Consider the following 12,452-nt stretch of genomic DNA (forward strand, 5'->3'; position numbering starts at 1 on the left):
CTCTATCTTATTTAAAAAAAATCTCATCCAACCACAATACGAAAAATTAATCCTCATAATCGTGGTTTTGACCCGAACAATCCGTGGGCATTCCAATAAACACCTAGCCCAGCATCCAATCGTCCAATTGCTCCCTTTTTAATACACTCCACGATGCTGGATATGGTTGGTTACGCATCGTTTATCTCGAATCGTTTGAAGAATGATGTCAGTCGAAAACACCAATACCTTTCGCGCAACGCGCGTAATTGAAAAACACTAGTTAATATTATATAAAAATTTACATCGAGATAGTTGGTAAATGGGCAACAAGTTGCGCCCCTATCCCTTTTTTAATAGCAAAACTAAGCCTTTTAAAAACTACGTCCATAGATCTCGGGGTCATAACATTACTATGCATGACCCTTTGAACTCGACTAAGAAGGTCCACAGCCTCTGGCGCCAGGAAACCAAAAGTATCAAAAGCAAATGAGATAAACACGTGTTGGTTGTCAAGGCACGCTTTCTCATGCTTGATCACTTTACTCGAAGCAGCCTTTAAAGCAGCCTGACCCACTGTGAAAACACTACTCCCTAAGCCCACAAGCGGGGAAACCCCTGTTAGATCCACACATGCGTGTTTTCCTCCTACCCATCCAAAGACCAGAATGTCGGCTGGTCGAAGGGTAGATCTCCCTTCCAACGGGTCTGTTAAGAAATTAACGGGTGCCTCTTTCTTAGCAGAAATACCAGCGCACCTGAATATGTCAATAAGGACATCCCTAACCAAATCATGTCGGTATTTGAACCCCGGGAGCTCTCTACAATGAACCGCATGCTCACCAAAAGAATCCAAACACGCCTTATGACAAACTGGGCATACCTCATCAACTGGGAATAAAGGAATCATGAGGCGATACTTAAGGATAGTACGGTACTCCACCGGCGACATATGCTGGCCTAGCCCATCTATAAAATAAACACGTTAGTTTTGTTGATAAAACGGATTTAAGTGTTATATAGTTGTCATGAGTGCTTGTTTGATGAAAAAGTCAAAAGTTAGGTTGATCCGTTGATGTAAACAATGTGTTTCTAACTATAACCCAATAACTCCTTTTTATTATATTAGCTTCCTTTATGTTTTGGAAATGATATTAGTTCGTTATGCATTTTGGATTTTGTATTAATATCTTACAATGTTAATCGATTTTTGGTCTACATATTAGTTATAAATATTAGAACACATTCGGTCAAAACCGAATCTCCTATCAAAGAAGTTTCAAATTCAAATTAATTCTATTGTTGTAACTTACCAATTAATTGGTCAAGATCATAGCTTTAATTCTATTATTGTAACTTACCAATTAATTGGTCAAGATCCTAGCTTGTTTAGTTCCCTAATTTTAGCTTATTAGTTCCTAGTCTATAGCTATAATCTTGTATATATGTAATCCTTTTAGTCATTGAAAAATAACATGGTTGATCAATTTCTTATATGGTATCAGAGCACTTATCTCCACCGAGAAGCTCTTGATCCTGCAACCATCATTTCTTTAACCAACACTCCTAAACAAGTCTACCATTAGCAATGATTTCTCCTCCATTCTCACTTCAACATCTCGACCCTTCTCTTCTTCTGTAGATTTCAAAATCTCCTTTCTTATTTCTATATTCAAGTAATATCTCTTACAATCACAATATTACTCCTCTCCACCACCCTGTGTCACATACAATCCATTTTCCATCCATCTTCTCCTAAAATAAAAAATAAAACCTTCGACCTACATCACCATTAGACATGGTTACTTCTTCAAACACAACTTCTCCATCTATATCAGTTAGGTTTTGAAAAACCTATAATCCTATCACTGCCACAACTATCATTCTCTCCTCAAACTCCACCACCCTCTGTCACCTACAATCCATTTTCCATCCATCTTCTCCTAAAAAAAATAAAAATAAAACATTCGACCTACATTACCATTAGACATGGTTACTTCCTCAAACGCAACTTCTCCATCTATTAGGTTTTGCAAAACCTATAATCCTATCACTACCGCAACCATCATTCTATCTTCTATCTTTTATTGCATTCACCCTAAAAAAAAAAAAAAAAAAAAAAACCACAAAATATATCTTCTTTTGCTTCATCTACTTCATCTTCGTTTACATCTTCAACTTCCTCAACTCCTCTTTCTTAAATACTACGACAACGGTTTCAACTTCTCACCTCCAAGATTGGTCTCCTCTCACGATCGTACATCTTGCGGGGGCATATTAGAACACATTCGGTCAAAACCGAATCTCCTACCAAAGAAGTTTCAAATTCAAATTAATTCTATTGTTGTAACTTACCAATTAATTGGTCAAGATCCTAGCTTTAATTCTATTATTGTAACTTACCAATTAATTGGTCAAGATCCTAACTTATTTAGTTCCCTAATTTTAGCTCATTAGTTCCTAGTCTATAACTATAATCTTGTATATATGTAATCCTTTTAGTCATTGAAAAATAACATGATTGATCAATTTCTTATAATAAATGTTGTATCCATATACATTCATAAATTAAATAATTATTATTTTCCAAAATTTAGTACTAACTGAATTGAGATTACTTTTTTTTTTTTGAACGGCTAATTTCTTATCTCCTATCGTCTATGGGACTTAAACCCAAGACCTTCCCCTTCTCCTTCCCCAACCTAAGTGTTTTAAAGGTTTTGCCTTTGCCAATAGACCACCATCCTATTGGTGAATTGAGATTACTTAGATTGAAATAAAAACGATCCATAATTTTATTAATATAAAAAAGGTTATTTTTGTTTTAAAATAGTATATTATGGTCAAGATTAACATAAAAATCCTTACTAGTTAAGTGCACTATCATTGTCATTACAAGGACAACTAAAAACAAAACGAGGGGTGTCCAAAAAATTGAAAATCGAAAAAACCCGAAAATCAAACCGTATTCATAACTGAAAAACCCAAATCGAATAATAAATTTGGATTTCAGTTTCTAACGTATCCGAATCGAAATGTGAGTCTGATTCCATTCAAAACTAAATAAATTGATATCTAAATCGATAAACATCCCAAACCAAACAAAACAAAAGATAAAGAAAAAAACTTAAATGATGTAACAAATGAAATAATATACCATCGATTACGCAATCCTCATAAAACAAAACATCATAATATGTTATCACCTTCATTCAAAACTCCATTAATTTCTAGTCTTAAAACATTCTTGCCATTTTCAACCGAAAACACTCCGCCGGTCAACCTCAGATCTCATTCTATGGGCCTTCGTTTCACTATCTTTATCATCATCGGCAATGTTGATTAATAGTTTGTATGGCTTGGTTGTTAAGTCATTTCTTTCACATTGGACTTTCATCAAAACAAAAGTGCAATCATTATTATTGTTTAAACTTTAAATTAAATCTAGTAATTAGTTTGAGGAATTATTGTTCTAAATTCATAATTATTATTTAATTAAAATCATGTATGTTAGTTTTTTTTTCAATTTAATTTTTTTAGCTTAAACTTAAGTGAATGTTTTATGGTTACTTTTTCTCTAAACGAAACAAACATGTGTATATATATCATTTTAATTATGCTACGGGTATGTTTGGCACGGAGCTTTTAGGAGCTTTTAAGAGCTTCTAGCTTTAAGCTTTTAAGAAAAAGCTCATACTCAATAAAAAACCTTGTTTGGTTGAAGGAACTTGAAACTTTTAGGTTAGGAGCTTGAAGCTTTTGGTTGAACGCTCCTACTAGTAGCGTTTAGAAGGAGCTATAAGCTTTTAGGGAAAAAATGACTATTTTAACCTCTAAAGATAATAAATTTTTTAATGCACAATCTTTTTAAATTTTTAGTTATGTTCATTTTGGTTATTTTATACATTTTATTAAAAGATTCAGCTATTCTGCCAAACACCAAATATATCTAAAAAGCTACAACTACTAGCTACCAGCTACAGCTACTTTTGCCAAACATATCCTACGACTTAATTTTTTGGGATTTTTCTTTCACTTGCTATAGCATGTGTCGCTATCGTAAACCGATACTGATTGAATTTCTGTTGTGTTTCCGCGACAACACGCATGTTGACTCTCCAACGACCGCCCCTTTCCCTTTCTCTCTCCTTAGAACTAGTTTAAATAGTAGGTGAGAAGAACAAACCAGGGTTTATGATGATCTATATGCAAAAAAAAAAGATTTTCTGATACTAATAATAGAGCTGAGGCATATTAATGCAACCGGCAACTGAAAGACCACTGTCGGCAAATAATTATCCAATCTCGATGCAATATAAGCAACTGAAAGACCACCGCCGGCAAACAATTATGCAATCTCGGTGCAATATAATTATTATATCTAACAAATCTATAATAATCAATGTATGTTTAGAAGAAAGTAAATCATTGTAGAAGGCAACCGTAGAACTTCTCTGTTTTAATATTATATATAATTATTTAACATAGTATAATTTGGTTAAGATTTTTTTTAACGACAAATTTAGACCTCTAAGACCACCCGTAGTGGGGCGTTTTTTTTTTAAAAAAATTGAAAAAAAACGCCTTAAAACGCCCATCCCCCCATTACATGGGGCGTTATTTTTTAAAAAAAATTGAAAAAATGGTGGCCGGCGTTTTAATCATAACGCTGCATGGGGTTGGAAGGAAAATGGATGTGGCCAATGGAGTGTGAGGAGGACTTTGACTAGCCAATGAGGAGGACTTTGGCCTGCAGCAACTACTTTCCTTTTTTTTTTTTTTTTAATAATTGGAAGGGGGCATTATGCCCACTACACCACTTTTGCAATAATACCCCATGCTGATTAAGATGACACGTGTCGAATAATGCCCTATGATGAAGACATTATTTTATTCCACCACTACACATGGTCTAACAGACTAATGAACCCAGACCTCGTAGTCCCAAAAAGCTTCACTTGCGTTTGATGTAAAAATGAAATAATATAACCATCCCTTATACGCAATAAAAAACAAAACAACAAAATAATATGTTACAACTTTCATTCAAAACTCCTTCACTTCTAGTCTTAAAACATTCTTCCCATTTTCAACCGGAAAAAACACTCCGCCGGCCGTCAATCTAACACAACTCCGATCTCCTAACAACTTCTATCTCTCTCTCAATGTCTTCACTATTTAACCTTTTGACAACATTCTTACTCCTATGGACCTTCGTTTCATTAAACTTATTATCATCGGCGTTGCTGATAAATCCGGCCGCCGGATCTCGATCACTCTTACGTGTCGTTGACGGCGCCGGAAATCAGCCTGGTTTTGCGGTTGATTTGAACGTCACTAATTTTGATCAAGCTTTTAAGGATGCCACCACTACTTACGCCATTGTTGAGTTCTTCGCTCACTGGTAAGCTTCTGAATCTTGATTCTCTTCACTTCTAGGGCTTATTGTGTTAGATCTTACATTTTGTTAAAAAAAATATTTTTTGTTTTTGTTTTTGTTTTTGTTTTTTGTTGTTGTTGTTGTTGTTCTTGTTGTTGTGGTGGCACATGGGCTTAAAAATATGCTTATACCAAAATTCATATGGATTCTGTTACAAGTTTAAGGCTGGCCTAATTCATATATATGGTTTTTTTTTGGTAGTTAACCAAAATTTATATGGATTCTATTACTAGTTAATGGCTGCAATTGTATTATGTGTTTTTTATTTTTTTTATTTATTTTGTAGTTATGCTTAAAACCCAAATTCATATGGATTTTTTTACAAGTTTAGGGTTGCAATTGGATTTTTTTTTTTTTTTTTTTTTTTTTTTTTTGTAGTTAAAAACATGCTTAAACCAAAAATCATATGGATTCTGTTACAAGTTTAGGGTTGCAATTGTATTATATGTTTTGTTTTTGTTATGGAAATGTTATTATATTTCACCAAAAAACTTGTCAGGTTACATCAAAACGACGGGCCGCCACCCTGAAAGTTTATATTGTAGTAGAATTTAGATAGGGTCACCTGAAAGTTTAATGTTAGCTCTATTTGGAAAAGGTGGAAGTAGAACTTAGAAGGTCCCACATGGGTGTGTATTGAATTCAAGAACAAAGATGAAGAAGAGCCATACCATTATTATGTTTATAAACAAATAAAGGAAATGAATTTTACTTTTTATGGCTAAAAGTCCTTATTTTTGGATCAGTAGAATTCAGCTATGGAAACCTATTGTTTGTTTGTGTTATGCAAAAGTGCTTGAAATTGTAAACCAAAGTTTTCTGCTGAAGTTTAAATGTGTTTATTATGTAGGGTTGTTATAGGACAGCTTGTTGGTTACCAAAGTGTTTTTCTTTTAATCTTGTACAAGACTTATCTAGCATTTATTGTGAGCTCTATCTAGATAGTTGAATTTCGGGTTAATGTTCGTATTTGAGAGGATAAAGTTTTTTTGTAAATAGACGTTTTTAAAAATAAAACTGACATTTTAGCTATTATTACGCTTTGCAGGTGCCCGGCTTGCAGAAATTATAAGGTACTCGTATTCTTCATTCACAAAGGCTACACATTGCGTTTGTTAAATCACTTATCGTTTTAGTTTTAACTTTGCAGCCCCAATATGAAAAGGTTGCTAGGCTTTTTAACGGAGCCAATGCTGCTCATCCCGGGATTATATTCATGACTCGAGTAGATTGCGCGGATACGGTAACACTACTAACTTTTTTTTCATTCTTCTGAAAAATGATAATTCTTTATGTTTCTATGTAATATATTTTCGTTACATTCTTTTTTGTTTTGTCAACTAGCAACCGATTCCTCTTTTATCCATGTTTGGCAGCACAGATAAATACTAAGCTCTGCGATAAATTCTCTGTTACTCACTACCCGTCACTCTATTGGGGCCCGCCTTCTAAATTTGTTGGTGGTGGGTGGGACGGAAAAGATGAAAAAAGTGAGATTCGTTTTATTGATGATGGAAGAACCGCTGATCGTTTGCTTAAATGGATTAATTCACAATTAGGAAGGTACGACTGCATGAGATAATAAACATATTATTTCCAAATGAATTCAAAATTTTTATATATTGATACCATTCATATTATAAGTTGAGGAGTTAACTGCCATTTTCGTCCCTGTGGTTTTTTCACTTTTGCCATTTCAGACCAATTTTCAAAAATGCACCAGTTTCCTCCCTGACATACCGGAAACATGCCACTTCAGTCCAAAAATTAAAACCTAGTTAAGTCAGACAGGTTAAATGAAGGGTATTATTGTCAATTCATAAAATAAGGTGAAAATAAAAGATATATATGAATTGACAATAATACCCTCCATTTAACCCGTCTGACTTAACTTGGTTTTAATTTTTGGACTGAAGTGGCACGTTTCCAGTATGTTAGGGAGGAAACTGATGCATTTTTGAAAATTGGCCTGAAATGGCAAAAGTGAACAAACAATAGGGACGAAAATGGCAGTCAACTCTTATAAGTTATTAACACATCTGCTTGATTTTGCGTTTTTGTATTATAACAGTTCATATAAGCTTGAAGATGAGAAACATGAAAATGATCACGTTACTCGTTCAAATGTGTCGGACCCTGGACAGGTTTGTTGAAGAAAAATATTTACATTTTAAAGACATTGTTCAATATGTAACGAGTCATATTCACAACGGAGTGTTAATTAACTTTTTATTTTTGTTCTTGCTTTGTGCGATAGATTGCACAGGCTGTATATGATGTTGAAGAGGCTACAATTATTGCATTTGACATGATTCTAGAAAACAAGGTGAATGCATGTTTGGTACCGTTTATAATTATGTTGCATTTGACTGCACTGACTTGATAATAATATTCGTATTTGTTAGCAGATGGTTAAACCAGAGAGTAGAGGTACACTTATCAAGTTCATGCAACTAATGGTGTCTCATCATCCTTCCAGAAGGTTCAATAACCCCCTTGTAAAACCTTTTAAGATAAATAATTTTGATATTTGCTTAATATGATAGAGTAAAAAGCCATTTTCGTCTCTGAGGTTTGGCCAGTTTTGCGACTTTCGTCCAAAGGTTTGTTTTTCCGCATCTGGATCCAAAAGGTTTAAAATCTTGCCATTTTCATCCGGCTCATTAACTCCATCCATTTTTCTCCTTTAAGGGTATTTCCGTCTTTCTTGCTAACTTAAAGAGCAATTCGGTCTTTCTTACTTTATGTAAAAAGACTGGATACCCCTAAAAAAGACCGAATTGCCCTTTAAGTTAACAAAAAGACGAAAATACCCCTGACTTAACAGAGAAAATTGGATGGAGTTAACGAGTCGGATGAAAATGGCAAGATTTCAAACCTTTTGGATTCAGATGCGGAAAAACAAACCTTTAGACGAAAGTCGCAGAACCGGCCAAACCTCGGGGACGAAAATGACATTTTACTCAAAGTAATATAAAGTCTGTATATTTTAGGTGTCGGAGGGGAACTGCGGATATACTTGTCAATTTTGATGATTTATATCTTTCAAAAAAACATGGTCTTTTGGATGAATTTGGCATATGTGGAAAAGAAGCTTCTCGGGGATATTGGGTATGTTTCAGTTTTTTTTCAACTGGATGAATTTTTGTGCTTTTTTTTCCCATACTCAAATGAATTTTTGGGATTTTTATGCAGACGTTTTGTCGTGGCAGCACGAATGATACCAGAGGCTTCAGGTATGTTAATCAATTTATTTGCTTCAAATATGAATTATTATTACGTTTATACAGGATAAAAAGAATATTAACAAAATTTGTGATTTTCTCAGTTGTGGTTTATGGGTTCTGTTACATTCAATCTCAGTGAGAGTGGAAGACGGAGAAAGTCAAATGGCGTTTACAACTACTTGTGATTTTATCCACCAGTTTTTTAACTGTGAGGAGTGCAGTGAACATTTCTACAATATGTGCTCAAGGTAAATAATCTGTGTGATAAATGTTGCTCGTATAAATCTTTTTAAATGTCAATTTGTTTTTTGATAAAAAAATGAAAGTAGCCGTTTTTGTTTATATAGTCATGTTAAAGAAAAATCATTCCTCTGGCCATGTGATACGCGACCCAAGTGTTGTAAATTTACTTTTTCTCGCGTATCAGACTTTATTCTAATAAGTTTCTAATTCAATACGGCATTTTAGGGTGTCTACTCCATTCGGCAGCAAGCGTGAATATGTACTCTGGTTATGGACTGCACATAACGAAGTCAACAAGAGACTAAAGAACGCCGAAGAATCTCTTAAAACCAGTGACCCCAAATTCCCAAAAACAATCTGGCCTACAAAACGCCTTTGTCCAACCTGCTACAACAACCATAATCAAAACGAAGAAAGCAGCTCAATTGACTGGAACCACGATGAGGTGTTCAAGTTCTTAAGCAGTTACTATGGAAACATGCTGGTGTCCCTATACAAGGAGAACGACGAAGAACAAATTCAGATAAAAAACAATGCAGTTTCGGAACAAGTATTGCAGTCAACAAATGCACTTGTGGTTCCTGCGGGGGCCGCTTTGGCGATAGCTGCGGCAAGCTGTTTGTTTGGTGCACTTGCTTGGTTTTGGCGGTCGCGACAGAAGAACCGGAAGTATTTTCATAAACCCCAACCTTTAAAGATTGTGTAATTATTATTAGGTGAAAATTGAACCTATGAAAGTAATATTAAAAGGAAAAACAATTTGATTTGTGAAGAAATTGTTTTTTTTTTTTTTCTGTTTTTAATTTTCTTATTTTTTTTTTTTTTTTTTTTATGTAATGTTTATATCTTATGTTGAATTATGTAATTTTATTAGAAGGTTAGAGCAAATTACAAATCATGGGTTGGTAGACGGGCAACAAGCTGCGCCGCCACCCCCTTTTGAATTGCAAATCCTACTCGGCTAAACACATAACTATGGCCTACAGACACTGTCGCATGTGCAAGTGCTGCCTTTTGAACCCGCTTCAAGAATCCGGACGCCACAGGGGCCAGACAACCAAAGGTATCGAACGCGAAAGGAAGGAAGGCATGTTGATTATCTATGCAGGCCTGCTCGTGCTTGGATATTTTCCCCGCCTCAGCCTTCTGCGCCGCTTGCCCTGAAACAAAACCACTGCCCCTGAAACCGGCAAGAGGCGACACCCCCGTGAGATCAATGCAAGCATGCTTACCCCCGGACCATCCAAAAACCAGCACATCGGCTGGTCGAAGGGAAGACCTCCCCTCCTTCGGGTCCGTTAGGAAATTAACCGGAGCCTCTTTTTTAGCAGCGATACCAGCTCGCTTGAGAACGTCAAACAACACATCTCTAACCAGATCGTGTCTGTACTTGAAGCCAGGAAGCTCTTTGCAGTGAAGGGCATGTTCCCCGAAGCTATCAAGACACACCTTCCGACAAACAGGGCACGGTTCATCCTCAGGGTACAATGGTATCATCAATCGATATTTGAGGACAGACCGATATTCTACTGCCGACATACATTGCCCCAAGCCCTCGATCGGGATAACAGTAAGGAAATCTTGAGCGTGGGGGGCTCGTAAACAATCAAAAACAGCTTTTTGCCGAGGGGATAACCCGAAAACACCATTGATTTCCTTCACGGTTTTACCATAAAAAGCACTCGCCAAAATAGTTTGAGGTTCACGGGGGGCGGGGCTTTTATTAGCAAAACCGCCAAGGTCAACATCAGGAAGAACGGCTTGTAAACCATCCAACGCAGCCCTAAAGTCCGAATCCAAATCACCCATACAACAAGCTCGCAGAATATGATCTTGAAGTTCCAAAGATTGCACTCTCGAGGCCACGAAGGCAAAAGACGAGACATCCCCCGCCGATAGTAATCCAAGCCCACCCTCTTTGATTGGCAAGGAAGCCAATCGCCATTGCAAGTCCCCAAAGAACGGTCCCCCGCCAACCACAATATCATCAATGGCTTGCCGAAGTCCTTCATCAAACAAAGTAACAGCCGCTCCAACATAAGATGGTTGGCATGTGCGGAGACCAAAGATAAGCTTGGCAACTCCCATGCACGAACGCAGTAAAAGGAGTTCACATTGTGGGTTCTTAAGTTGTGGGAGTACCCCCATGAGATCGACAGCCCGGGAGGCCCTCTTAACAGCCAGGTCACTGATGAAGTCCCGATCACGGCTGACAGCACCCCCCAATAACTTGACTCCCAGCTTAGGCCTCCCAATATCCTCTGGGAACAACCCCGCAGCAAACTTCTCCCCATTGCATGATGGAGAAAACTTTCAGGCCAAGAAGAAGTTGAAGCTGACGAGACCGGAATAGTTTGGTGTGCAAAAGCAAGTGAGTTGAGGCCCCCTTCTAATTTCTTATTTGACATACATTACAATTTACATATACAATTAAGGATTCTGGAAGATTTTAGATTTATTAAAGCAAGATATGCTGACGATTTAAATTGTATTTTAAAGTCTAACATTTTATAATACGACTAGGTTAGAACCCGTGTATTACACGGGTTGAACAAATGTAATTTTATATATCAAATAATATATATATATATATATATTTAAAAATCTCATTTATTACACGGGTTAAATAAATGTAATTTTATATATCAAATAATAAAACAATATATATTTAAAAATCTCGTTTATTACATGGGTTGAATAAATGTAATTTTAATATTAAATAATAAAAAAATATTGTATTTTTATGAACCCGTGTATAGTACGGGTTGAGTAAATTTAATTTTATATGTTAAATAATGAAAAAGGTTACATTTTTAAGAATCTCATGTGTTATACAGGTTGAGCACACGTAATTTTATATACCAAACAATAAAATGTTATATCTTTATAAACCTTATGTATTATATGCATTGAATAAATCTAATTTTATATACTACATAATAAAAAAAGTTATATTTTTAAAAGCCTCGTGTATTACACGAGTTGCATAAATGTAATTTTGTATAGTAAAAAATAAAAATGTTATATCTTTTAAAAACCTCGTTTATCACACGGGTTGAATGAATCTAATAAAAATTTATATCTTAAAAAAACTAACGGATATACTCGATATACGATGGATGAGGTGATTACGGTGATGGTTCTTATAGATGTCACGTAAACATAGTTATTACCGTGTTTGAGTTGAGAGTTGAACACGAAAGTAAAATATAGAACCAATAAACATTGATTAATATTTTTGTTTACTCCTTATAAACATGTTTGAAATAGGCCCTATCATTAACTACTTTAGTTTAATAAAATAAATAAATCATTTACATTATATTAATTTATATTTAGCGTACATAATTTGTTAATTTCAGAACAAATAATTTTGAAATCTAATAAATATTTTAATATATTAGATTGTCTCCTATTTATAAACCTTATGTATTATATGTATTGAATAAATCTAATTTTATATACTACATAATAAAAAAAAGTTATATTTTTGAAAACCTCGTGTATTACACGAGTTGCATAAATGTAATTTTGTATAGTAAAAAATAAAAATGTTATATCTT

At 35.0% G+C, this 12,452-nt stretch overlaps 1 protein-coding gene across 3 annotated transcripts; it reads left to right on the top strand.

The window, feature by feature from the left end:
- The first annotated feature begins 4,992 nt into the window (after positions 1-4,992).
- On the top strand, positions 4,993-11,403 carry LOC110912358 (sulfhydryl oxidase 2). Of its 3 annotated transcripts, XM_022157059.1 has the most exons (12): positions 4,993-5,383; positions 6,468-6,492; positions 6,570-6,662; positions 6,801-6,982; positions 7,491-7,563; positions 7,677-7,745; positions 7,825-7,901; positions 8,413-8,530; positions 8,615-8,655; positions 8,748-8,894; positions 9,115-9,558; positions 11,207-11,403. In XM_022157059.1, the coding sequence occupies exons 1-12, from the start codon at positions 5,145-5,147 to the stop codon at positions 11,220-11,222; spliced, it is 1,524 nt and encodes a 507-aa protein (XP_022012751.1). In that variant the 5' UTR covers positions 4,993-5,144; the 3' UTR covers positions 11,223-11,403. The 3 variants fall into 3 exon arrangements, with proteins under 3 accessions (XP_022012751.1, XP_022012749.1, XP_022012750.1); XM_022157057.2 differs by lacking the exon at positions 11,207-11,403 and having other exon boundaries at positions 9,115-9,665; XM_022157058.2 differs by lacking the exon at positions 11,207-11,403 and having other exon boundaries at positions 7,828-7,901; positions 9,115-9,665.
- Positions 11,404-12,452: the final 1,049 nt, after the last annotated feature.

This window comes from Helianthus annuus, chromosome 12, assembly GCF_002127325.2.
Source record: "Helianthus annuus cultivar XRQ/B chromosome 12, HanXRQr2.0-SUNRISE, whole genome shotgun sequence".
Classification (NCBI taxonomy): Eukaryota; Viridiplantae; Streptophyta; class Magnoliopsida; order Asterales; family Asteraceae; genus Helianthus; species Helianthus annuus.

Coding starts and splice junctions, on each gene's coding strand:
- LOC110912358 (XM_022157057.2), top strand. CDS start 5,145: ATGTCTTCACTATTTAACCTTTTGACAACATTCTTACTCCTATGGACC. Junction 6,493..6,569: donor CGGCTTGCAGAAATTATAAG/GTACTCGTATTC, acceptor TTAACTTTGCAG/CCCCAATATGAAAAGGTTGC. Junction 7,564..7,676: donor ATGTGTCGGACCCTGGACAG/GTTTGTTGAAGA, acceptor TTTGTGCGATAG/ATTGCACAGGCTGTATATGA.